The following is a 12,352-nucleotide window of genomic DNA, read 5'->3' on the forward strand; positions in this document are numbered from 1 at the left end:
AGTCACAACCTGGGATCCCTCCTTCCCCTCTGCACACTCGGGCCCCACTGTTCTGTCCCTATCATGGCTCGCACCACACAGTTGAAGAAGAGTTTGCGTCCTTGTCTTTCTCAACAGTAAACTATAGGGTGAGCGGCTTGTGATATGACTCTGCATCTCTCTGCAAGAACTGCCTTGGAACGTAACACAAAGATTTGTTCTCTGTTTTATAAAAATACGGTTCAAGTCCCCGACCACTGAAATTTAAGTCCTTTTTCCTCTTAGACACTTTCCCCTCAATGTGAAGGTGATCATATATTTTCAAATCTATTGAAGCAGATTTTAATTTGCTACAGGAGTCATAGGAGAGGCTGACATTAAATCAACATCTTATTGAAATACTTGGGCACAATATGAGACCCTAGTTCAGCGCAGAACCTTAGCTGGTCTACAAGTTAGTATTTGTAAGAAGAGACCACGGTGGCACAGGTAATAATACCTACATCTATGTCGATATAATTTCTGCCAGGGTGTCCTTTAACTCTGCTTACTGGGATTATACTTACATGATGATGATGCACCCAAACTGAGTTTTCCAGAGTTTGGGAGCATCATCATCAGTAGTGTTAAGTGTTCACTACACATCCACCCTCAGTAGATTTATCTAATTTCTTGTCCTCATCAAAAGCTAAGTATTTTCTAGTTTATTAGACTATAAACTAAAAGAAGTACAATGTACTAAAAACTCTATCCTTTTGCCATATTCCTTTTGCACTTTAATTATAATGTTGGAATAAATTTGCAAAGGAAAAAAAAAACAGCCAAAGAAAACGCAAAGCAAAGCTGCATGGTTAAAGGAGAAATCCCTTAATAAAACTAAAACACAACTGAGGAATATACCATATTATTCTCCGGAACAGGGCTTTCTGCCGTGAGGGGACCCTTGAGGAATCTACACACCTAGAAAAGGTACCGAGGTCTCTGGGGGCGTGGGGTTGGACCAAGGTGGGCAGAAACTCCGGACAAGGCAGGAAGCCTTGAGCCTGACCAGGGGCCAACCCCCGCTGTGGATTCCGATGCAACGCCGTCCTCACCCCCAGTTAGAGTCACTGCTTTAAAATGGTCCTCCTGCCCTGGCCGGTTTGGCTCAGTGGTTAGAGCGTCGGCCTGCGGTCCTGAGAGACCCGGGTTCGGTTCCCGCTAAGGGCGCGTACCTTGGTTGCAGTTTGTCCCCGGCCCTGGTCGGTTGTGCGGGTAGCAGCCACTCGATGTGTCCCTTTCACATCGATGTTTCTCTCTCTCTCTCTGTTCCTCTCTCTCCTTCCCACTCTACCTGAACAAAAAAAAATGGAAAAAAAATGTCCTCTGGTGAGGATAAAAAAAAAAAAAATGGTCCTCCTGCCCTGGCCGGTTTTGCTCAGTGGTTAGAGTGTCGGCCCGCGGACCAGAGAGTCCCGGGTTTGGTTCCCGCTAAGGGCACACAACTTGGTTGCAGTTTGGCCCCGGCCCCGGTTTGGGTCATGCAGGTGGCAACCAGTCGATGTCTCTCTCTCACATCAATGTTTCTCTCTTTCTCCCACTCCTGCTCTATCTGAAGAGAAATGCAAAAAGGTCCTCAGGTGAGGATAAAAATTAATAATAATAATAATAAAAATAAAATGGTCCTCCTCAGGTGAAGCAGAAGGCATTCTGCAAACACAAGTAATAAGAGGAACTAAAATAAACACGTGTAATCCTTCCTTTGGCCGTAAAATAGCCAGGACTTGAATCAACAAGACCGCAAGGCGGTAGTAATAACAGCAGAAGCAGAACGTGTAGAATCCAGCTGTGCGTGAGGGTGGGGCTCCACCAGCTGAGCCACGGTCACAGCCCAGTCACGTGCCGGCTGGGCCGCTCAAATGACTTATCCTCTGTGCCTCCACGTCCTCGTCTACGCAGTGTGGATAGTAATGGTGCCAATGGCTCTGGCCGGGGTGGGCTCAGCGGTTAGAGCGTCGGCCCTCGGACTGGAGAGACCCGGGTTCGGTTCCCACTAAGGGCACGTACCTCGGTTGCAGTTTGTCCCCGACCCCCGTTGGGGTCGTGTGGGTGGTGACCAGTCGATGTGTCTCTCTCGCATCAATGTTTCTCTCTCCCTCCCCCTCTATCTGAAGATAAATACCAAAAAAAAAAAAAAATGTCCTCGGGTGAGGATAAAAAATAAAGTAAAAAAAATGATAGTGCCAATGGCATGTCGTAGGATTAACAGAAAAACCCTGTTAGCGCTTTGAGCTGTGTCTAGCATATACTACATACTCAATAAATGCCAGCCGTTACTATTATTACTATTATTACTATTGTTATTATTATGTTTCTGCCATTTGTGAACTTGGCAAACTAGGCAACTCTCTTCAGTCTATGGGCCCAAGTTGCTCCATCAGGGACCGGGGTGACGGTGACGCGTCATCATCCCGCGGTGGTGCTGGGCCCTCCCACCTGCTGCGGCCTTGGAGCCCTGAGACAGTGCCCTGGGGGAGCAGCCCTCCCCTCCGCGCTGTGACACCGCGGGGCACCCCAGCGTGCTGCAGAGGCTCCTGCTCTGCTGAACAAAGGACTCTCCAACGAGAACTGGTTCCCAGAGATCACTGCCTTCCAAGCGGCCTGCCGCGTGGCCCGAGGTCAGTGCTCTCCTTGGCATGGACGCTGGGTCTGTCCCTAGTCCCAAATGTAAAGTCTGTCCTGGTTCACACCGCCCCCACTCCAGCAGGGAGCCAGCCAGGCCAGGGGCTTAGAAACCGCTTGGGGAAAAATGACGACCAGAGAGGAGGCCAGAGGAGAAATCACACTGGCGATGAACGTTTGTCTGTTTTTCACTTCTGGGTCTGCAGGTGGCACAGGGAGAGGGTCCCAGGGAGACAGGGGCGATGTTTGAAGTGGGTGGCTTCCCACTCACGTCGCGTTAGCCACTGAATTCAGTTTTTCCTTTTCCCCCAAAGACAGCTCGCAGCATCTTCTGCGGTCCTGCCCCTTCGTCTGTGCCGCCACCAAGAGCTCTCGGAGAAGCCAGCCCGCCTCCCGCCCGTCCGTTCAGGCGGCTGCGCTAAAGGTCAGGGCTCTGCACATACCAGCTTCGCGCGTGCTGAAGTTCCGCCCGGTCCATTCGCTCCACTTCCAGAAGCGGTTGGCGGCAGCACAGCGTACTCGGGCCGCATACTCTGTGGCAGGTGCCAGGTCACCGAAGAAGTACTGACCACGATCCTCGGTGGACACATTGTGCTGCTTGGTAAGAAACACAGGAGTGTTGCTGAGCATGCTCCTTGCAAAGCCAGTCACAACACGGCACATCCCGACTGGGGGCAAGACTCGCTCTTCTCTGGGAAGAAAAATCTCTAAGGCACCCCCTTCCCAACTCTGAAAACCTATGATGAATTTCATGGACCTTTTTCAACCTTTAAAACACACACCCCTTGAACCCACACAGGAATAAGAGTTTAGAGAGGTTTTATTCCTCAGTCCCTCTGTTCAGGACATAAAGGGATTTTTGAAAATAGGATATTAACCAGTGTCCTTACTTGTAACCCTTTTCCTTCACCATGGAGTTCAACTTGACACAAAAATGAGTAATTCTTAATGGGGTCCACCTGCCAGGTCAGGGTGGCATCTATGGCACTCGCATTTTTAATAAACACATTAAAAGGAGTCTTTGGATGAACTGCCAAAAAAAAAGAGAGAGAGAGAATAAGTACACAAAAAAATTCAGACACAGAGCCAAAAGACTTTGGTAGATAAGCAGTTCATGTCCTTATTTATTTATTTAAGTCTTTTTTGTTTATTTTTGAGAAAATGGTAAAGAAAATCAGACTTACAGCCAGGATGGAATAAGCCAAATACAGCCCTTTCCTCTCTGTGATTATGTTAAAAACTCTGAACAGAATACAAAAAGAAACTACCTGAGAATTCTTAAATAAATCAGGCAGATTGTGGAGGGGGTATCAGAACTTGAAGAAACAGCCCACGGGGAGAATGTAACAGAACGCAGAGTCTAACCAAAATAGGAGATCAGAATTAGAAGTATTACTAAACTGACATTGAATTGACCTGTTTTTTTTTTTTTTCCCTCCTACTATTTGGTTCAGTAGTGAAAGTGAGGGGCAGAATGGGATAACTAAAGTCATTCCAGATTTCTGGCTGGAGGGAAAAAAAAAGAGTTCCAGAAAAGCGAAAAGTACCAGGGACATCATGGGGAGGTAGGAGCCAGGGAAAGTGAATCCATAACATGGTTTACGAACTGCTGTGTTCACCTCCCAGCTGCGCAGGTGTGAATCTGCTCTTAACCATGGTGCCAAGGACTCTGAGGACCCACCTAACAGATCACTGCCAGGTCCCCGACTGTGCACCGGGAGGCACGGGCACAGATCTGAACAGCACTGTAGAGGCTTCGTCAACAGAACTGACATTGAAAACACAGCCCACAAGAGGTGGGCTGCAATTGGCAGCTTGAGGCTCACAAGGTCAAGTATCTACTAAAACAAAACTGTCAATAGTCCCCATAGGATCTAAACACCCAGCGTCTCACAACATAACACTCAAATGTCTAGGTTAAAACCCAAGATTACTCAGCATACAAAGAACCAGGAAAATCTCACTCATACGGGAAAAGACAACAAATGTCAACCACAAGGTGACACAAGTGTTGGATCCATCTGTCAAAGGCTTTAAACAACTATTATAAAATGTTCTAACAATCACAAGTATTTTCAAAACTAATGGAAAATACTAAGTCTCAAGAAAGAGAAGATAAAAAGAACAGAATGGAAACTTTAGATGAAAATAAAATAAAATAAATAAATAAAATAATTAAAAAATAAAATAAAATGAGTAGAGAGCTCTTTGGGTAGGATTGATAGGAGAATAGAGATGTTGGGAAAGAGTGAACTTGAATGAGGGTCAATAGGAATTGTCCGATCTGAACCATAGGGAGGAAAAGAATTTTTAAAAAATGAACCACCCCTCAGGGAGATGTGGGATAATAGCAAAAGCTCAAATCTGTTAGAGTCCCAGAAAGAAAGGGAACAGTAGTAGGCTGAAGAAACGGCGGAAAACGCAAGTCTACAGATTCAAGAAGCTCAAGATAAAGCATTAAACAGGATAAAATCAAAAACAGAGAGAACAAGGAGAAAAGAACTCGTAAAATGGAAGACCTGAGTCCAGCCATACCAATAACTATGTTCAATATAAAGGATCTAAATACACCAATAAAAAAAAGAAATTGTTTGATGGCATCAAACACAAAACCAGTCATGACCCTTGACTGCAAAGTCCAACAGGAGAGCAAACACAGATCAATAACCACACAAGTAAATGTAACACTGAGACGGGGGTAACAACTCTGACAGGGTAGAGGGGTATCTGACCTAAAAATGGAATTCTAGAAGGTCCCACCTGAGCCCTCCTCTCGTTACCTCCTTTGTTGATTACTATCTGCAGCTTGATGATTCTCAATTAGAAGTCTGCATCCCAGACTTCTTCCACGCTCTCCAAACTTTATATTCAATGTTTCCATTTAGACGTCTCAAGGGCATCCCCAAGTTCACATGGCTGAGAGAACTCTGGTCTCCTGCTCAGAGCCACTCTTCCCTGATATCCTTCCATTTCAGGGAATTGTTCCAATATTGCCCAATGGTTTACCCCCAAAACCTAGGAGTCGCCTAAATGTCTCTTATCCTTATAATCCACGTCTTCCTCAAATGAATCCTACCAACTCTATTCCAAAGTGTGTTCAGAAGATGAGCAATGTCTACCAACTTCATCACTCCAACTTCGGTCCCACAGCCTCCCAGGAACCTCCCCGCCTCTACCCTCACCCTCTGCAGCCCAGCCTGAGCGGTCGTTGTCTGCACGTTAGGTCGCACCATCTACCTGTCCTGATCAACATCCTCCAATTCAACTGTCTTGCCCAGGTCCACAGCTTTTGCCTGATCTGGCCACTGACTGCCACTCCAGTCTCCTTTCTTTTGCATAGTACGAACACAAGGACATTCTTTCCATCTTTTAAAAAAGCCCTGAGCTTGTTCCCATCTTGTGACCCTTTCCAATCCAATTCCTTTTGCTTCAGATGCTCCTCCCCTAGGTGTTCTCTGCCCCTCCCTCCTCTTTCAGGACTCAGCTCCCTCAGAGACAGTTTCCCAAGTCTTCCTCACTCCGGCAGCACGAGGCAGTCGCTACTCCACCACTTCAAATGCATCATCCTTGCAGAACACGTCGATGCTCGAGATGATTTCATTGCCTCATTGACATGTTTACTGAGAGTCTCCACTCCCCACTCTCACCCACACCCACACACACACACACACACACACACACACACACGCGCGCGCATAATAAGCTCATTGGGGGCAGTAGGCAGTTACCCAGTGTTGCTCACCGCTGGGTCCCCAGTGCCCGCTACACTGACTGGCGTGATGATTGAGTGGAAGCCTCAAGGCTGTGAGAGATAAAAAGGAGAGAGGAGGAGGAGGAGCACCCCAAAAAGGTGACCATGTATGAAGATTGTGCATTTCCGACAAGAGGACGCAGATCTGGTCAAAACAAGGAAGAGATACTCAATCCAGGAATGTATCTGTCAGAATACCATTTTACATCCATTCAGGTGGCAGAAACGAAGAGTGCGACCATACCACCTTGGAGGGAACATCTGACTCCACGGGGCGGGGGGTATGACGGATGCAACCGCCTGGAAAATGGTCCGGCATTATCTCAGAAACTGAACATCACACTGTCTGTGTCCTCACCGGGTATACACTGAAGAAAGACAACTGTCGATGTGTACTGGTTACGTATACACAGTGCTCACATTATTGCTGTACTCAGGAACGAAAACCTGGGCGTAATCTGAAAACCCGTCAGAGGAGATGCGTAAATAAAATACTGTATGTTCACACAACGGAATACTCTGCAGCCGTGAGAATGAATGAATCGTAACCCCATTCGTACGGTGGGTAACTCTTAGCAGCATATAAACATTACTAGGTGATGACGTACAACTCGATGTCTTTTTTATACATTCCCTCCAAACAGAATAAAACACAGTATTTTCAGGATGACATAAATGAGAAGGAACGGAGCATGGGAGAGAGGCTGTGGGAGGGGAGATAAATTATTGTCACAGTTACTGTGATTGAGTAGTAAGCTCAGGGGGGCTTATTACATTACTAAAACAAAGAAACCACAGGGGCCAGACGTGTATCCACGCAGAGAGGTGTGGCGTGAACAAGAGCTATATGCTGTGAACGTCACTTAGGATGTGAACTAGAGAAAAACCTGCAGCACATTCACCGGCCACCCAGGGTGTGGAACAAGGACGTGGCCACGGCGGCTGGTCTCACCTCGATGGGCCAGGTCAAAGAGAATGCTCACGTTCCTCTTCCTTAAGTGGTTTTCAGCCATGAGTGTGAAGTTATACGTTTCTTGTGAGCCTGGAGCTATTTGCCAAGTACACCGGTCTTTGTGTTCACAAAGTTTCTTCTCCCCAGAAAATCTTAAAAAAAAAAAAACCAATGTCAGGGTTGACCCTTTATCACTGCAACGGTGTCTCCCTGTCTCCCTTGGCGATGCTCAGCAGCTTTAGAACTTTGTCCCACACAAGAGCATCCACCCATCACCAACACACGCCAACGACGACACTACTGTTTCAAGTCTGACTCATGCGCTTGAATGTGGATAAGTCACCGACTCCCCTGTGTGAGCAGTGAGAACGCACCTTAATTTACTTTGGATATTCTTCGAAAGCTAGAAATTATGGAGCCTCAGATGGAACTATTATTTAAAATGATGGACATATATGTTCACATCAAGATTAACCCTTAATGGTCTGTCTTATTTTCTTTAAAATAATTTTTCTTTATTGATTTGAGAGAGACAGAAACATCGATGAGAGAGAACATCGACTGGCCGCCTCCTGCACGCCCCCCACTGGGGACCTGGCCCACAACCTGGGCATGTGCCCTGCCTGGGAATTGAACTGGTGACCTCTTGGTGCAAAGGATGACGCTCAGCCGCTGAGCCACACCGGCTGGGCTGTCTTATCACTTTGAGGCTTCATTTCCCTTTGCTGACGCTCGGGAGGAAGTGCTGTGCACTGTGACCCACTGACTCATGCTGTCGGGCTGGTTTAAATATTTGTTCCAATTGGATGCCACGTGGGAATGTGGTGTCTGTGATGTTGCCACAAGCACCGCAGACAAGACAGACCGTCAGTAATGTCCCCAGAGTTCACTTACGACTCAAACAAAGCGTAGCGTTGGGCAGGATATTTAGGCAAGTCCGTGTCACGCCCAGGATCCCAAGTACAGGTCAAAGTCTTGAAGTCCCGAGTGTCACAGGAAAAGTCCTTGGGCTCTTCAAGTACCTCTGCCAGGACAAGGAACAGACACGAAGGATCCAGTTAAATCCAAGCCAAATAAAACAGCTCTGCCCGGAGTCCGAGGCCACAGGGTGACTGAGCAGTAACGGGGCCATGTACACGATGCCTCCCGTTCCCACAGCGGCGGCCCCGGGAAGTCCCACTCCAGGGTGTCGGGTGGGTGGGCGGCGCCCCGCACATGGTCAGCAGGGAGCAGGTCGGGTGGACGCTGGGTGCCCAGACCCCGCTGGTCGGCGCTCAACGTGCGTCGCTCGATAACAGACCAAGTGAGCACAGACGGAAAGAACGAAGCCCGGTGTTTTGCTCCAGGGGCCGTGGCTGACAGCCTGGGGGTTACGCGTGGGATGCCAGGAAGTGGATCAGATCTGGGGAACCTGCTACACTCAGCAGCCGGAGCTGAGAGTTCCAGGGAATGGTGCAGACCCCCAAGTGGCCGGGGTCACTGCTGTCCCCAGAGGCCATCCAAGGAGCACAGCAAACCGAGTGTCCAGTGGTGCCTGCCAGGGAAGCAGTGTTGCAGTGTTGCCCTGACGTGCAGGGAAGGACGGGCCATCTCAAGACAAACGTAGGAGGCCCCAGACGGGTGCACACAGGCTTAGGGAAAACATAAGGCGTTCCCTCTCCCTGCTACTCCGGAGGGATGAGCAGTAATGGTCTCCTGCTGAGCTCCTGCGGCCTGCAGCTGGCCCAGGGGGCCAGGCCCTGTCCTCATTCATTAATCCTCACGACAGGCACCCCCCCCCCCAGCAGAAACCAGCTCAGGGAGGCTTGGAAGCTTGGCCAAGGGGGCATGTCCAGCAGGGGAGAAAGGTTCAACCCCAGGTGCCGGGACCACACCCCTGCTTGCCTCTCTGGGCTCCTGACCTGCAACCCCGTGGGCATTCCAGCATGGCTAAGGCAAAGCAGGCCATTCCCAGGTCATGACCCGATCTTGCTCCCCCTTCATACTCGGCTTCTAGGAGTAAAACTGTCAAGGAGGAGAAAACAACAGGAAATCCTGCCAGCATTGCTCCGGGGTATCTTTTCCTGAGTCTCTCCTAGAAGTCTTGGGAGGTCAGAGAAACTTGAGACCGGGACTGGAAGTCTGGGTTCTGGTAAAGGAGGTGCATCTGTGGGAAATGGGGACACGGGCCCAGAGGAGGAGCGTGCTTACTCGAGACGAAGAGAACGATGCCTCCTATAATACTTGGGTGCGGCACCTGACAAAACAGATTCGACCCGGTATCCCTGACGAAAGAAACATTATGCAAGGTGAACGCGGACACGTTGGGACCAAGTTGTTCTCCGTGGATCCGAACACCTTCCAAATAACAGGATACGTTATTTTGATGGCTCCCAGAAATGTAACAAATGGTAATATTGGAACCTTCTTCCACCAGCTTATTTTTAGGGAAAACAAGCAATGAGTCCGGTCCAGGCGAATTCGGCGAATTCGGCACTACAAGACAAGAAAACACATCTCAGTTAGAAAATGACTCAGAATCCAAGCCAGCCCCGTCCCGTCTCACTCCCAACAGGTAACTCGGGCTTCTTCCACCTTCTGGAGAAAATGGGAGCCTAGGTTTCTGCAGCAAACCTATCCATTTTGATGCACACGAAACGATCCTGTGTACCTTCGCTCCTATTGCTAGGCTAACACCGCTGCTGTTGTGCCGATGTCCATGACTGTCACCGCGGGGGACTGTTGTGTCCCTGCCGGTGGCAGGCGACTGTGACAGCAGTAGCTGCCCTGTTGGTCCTAGACGTGTGGGAGGCCCTGTCTTTTTTTTTTTTTTTTAACTCATCTTTATTGTTGAATGTATTACAGATGTTTCTCCCCTTTTTTCCCCATTGCCCCCTATTCCCCAATCATGCCCCCCTCCTGCCTTCCCCACACTATTGTCAATGTCCATTAGTTATGCATATATGCATAGAAGTTCTTTGGTTTATCTCATCACACCCTCCCTTCCTCCCTCCCTTTGAGGTTCATCAGTCTAATCACCAATTTGTACTTCTTTTTTTTAAATTTTTTAAAATCTTTATTGTTGAATGTAAAATGTATTACAGATGTTCCACATTTTTCCCCCCTTGACCCCCTCCTCCCCACTCCCACCCCCCCTCCTGCCTTTTCCCACACTATTGTCTGTGTCCATTGGTTATGCATATAAGTTCTTTGGTTTATTTCTTCCCACCCCACCCCCAACCCCTTTCCCTTTGAGGTTTGTCAGTCTAGCAATGAATTTGTACTTCTTAATCCCTTCACCTTTTTCACCCTTTCCCCCAACCCCCCTCCCAACTGGCAACCAACAAAATGTTCTCTGTATCTATGAGAATGTTTCTGTTCTTCCTGTTCATTTTGTTTGTAGATTCCATTGTTGATAGATATGTATTCATTGCCATTTTGTTTGTTCATACCTTTTATCTTTTTCTTCAAAAAGACCCCTCATCATTTCATATAATAACGGTTTGGTAGTGATGAACTCCTTTAACTTTTTCTTGTCTGGGAAAGTTTTTATATGTCCATCGATTCTAAATGACAGCTTTGCAGGATAGAGTAATTTTGGTTGTAGGTTCTTGGTTTTCATCACTCTGAATATTTCTTGCCACTCCCTTCTGGCCTGCAAAGTTTCTTTTGGGAAATCAGCTGACAGCCTAATGGGAACTCCCTTGTAGGTAACTAGCTGCCTTTCTCTTGCTGCTTTTAAGATTCTCTCTTTGTCTTGAACCTTTTGCATTTTGATGATGATGTGTCTTGGTGTGGGCCTCTTGGGGTTCATGTTGTTTGGGACTCTCTGTGCTTCCTGGACTTGTATGTCTGTTTCCTTCACCAAGTTAGGAAAGTTTTCTGCCATTATTGTTTCAAACAGGTTTTCGATTTCTTGTTCTCTCTCTTCTCCTTCTGGCACCCCCAAGATGCGAATGTTGGCACGCTTGAAGTTGTCCCAGAGGCTCCTTACACTATCCTCATTTTTTTGGATTTTTTTTTTCTTTTTGCTGTTCTGATTGGGCATTTTTTTCTTTCTTATATTCCAAATCGATGGTTTGCTCCTTGGATTTACATACTCTATTATTGAAGCTGTGTAAATTATTCTTTATTTCAGTTAATGCCTCCTTCAATTCTAACTGTGCATCCATGATTTCTAACTGGCCCTTTTTTATGCTCTTGAGGCCCTCCCTAAGTTCACTGAGGTTCTCACTAAGTTCATTGAGCATCCTTATAAGCAGTATTTTAAACTCAGCATCTGTTAGGTTGCTTATCTCCATTTCGCTTAGTTCTTTTCCTAGGGTTTTGTTCTGTTCTTTCATTTGGGACCTGTTTCTTTGTCTCCTCATTTTGGCTGCCTCTCTGTGTTTGTTTCTGTGTATTTCTTAATGAGAGATATGGGGCTCGCTGAGACCAGATGCTGCTCATTTGAAAGAATTTAGGAAAAACCTGAAGCAGGATCCAAGACCAGCCAATCCTATGGTTAAGCAAGTGGCAACAGCTTGGGTGGGCCTGAAAGTTGGGTGGGGCGGGGCCTCAGGGAGTCACCAGGGCAGGGCTACCAGTGTGAGCCAGGTTGCAAGAGTCCCAGATATGGGGGCTGTCTGCTACCCCAGGGAAGGGCTCACCAAAGGAACAAAGGCCTCTGACAGCACGTTTGTCCCCAAGAAAGCCCCCTCTCCAGCCCTCGCTCCAGTGCCAAATAGCTCAGTTCTTCCCTGTGTGTCTCTGGCGCCCCTCAAGCTGCCTCCCCTCCAAGCTTAGAGGGAGAGAGTCCGATAAGTCTGTGCACGGGCCCTTTAAGGAGCTGCCGGGGGCTCCAGCCACCTCAGCCTCCCTGAGCCTCAGTTCCCGCTGGTTTTCCAGCCAGAAGTGATGGGGATTCTCTTCCTGGCAATGGAACCCTGAGTGGGGCGCCTGGTGTGGATGGGGACCCCTCAGTCCTCAGGGAGGACCTTCCCAGCTGAGGTGTCCTCCTGATTTTATCCACCACACGTGGGTGTGGGACC

General features: G+C 48.0%; 1 protein-coding gene across 1 annotated transcript in view; it reads right to left on the reverse strand.

The window, feature by feature from the left end:
• The window catches only part of OSMR (oncostatin M receptor), a 51,980-nt gene that overhangs the window by 14,609 nt on the left and 25,019 nt on the right, over window positions 1–12,352 (reverse strand). Inside the window, exons 5-9 of the mRNA XM_036278859.1 lie at window positions 9,534–9,818; window positions 8,238–8,367; window positions 7,344–7,495; window positions 3,531–3,670; window positions 3,084–3,237 (exon numbers count right to left, since the gene is read on the reverse strand). Coding sequence (XP_036134752.1) covers window positions 3,084–3,237; window positions 3,531–3,670; window positions 7,344–7,495; window positions 8,238–8,367; window positions 9,534–9,818 — 861 coding nt within the window. The remainder of the gene's footprint in view (window positions 1–3,083; window positions 3,238–3,530; window positions 3,671–7,343; window positions 7,496–8,237; window positions 8,368–9,533; window positions 9,819–12,352) is intronic.

The sequence above is a fragment of the Molossus molossus genome, unplaced genomic scaffold (genome assembly GCF_014108415.1).
Source record: "Molossus molossus isolate mMolMol1 unplaced genomic scaffold, mMolMol1.p scaffold_m16_p_3, whole genome shotgun sequence".
In the NCBI taxonomy this organism is placed as follows: Eukaryota; Metazoa; Chordata; class Mammalia; order Chiroptera; family Molossidae; genus Molossus; species Molossus molossus.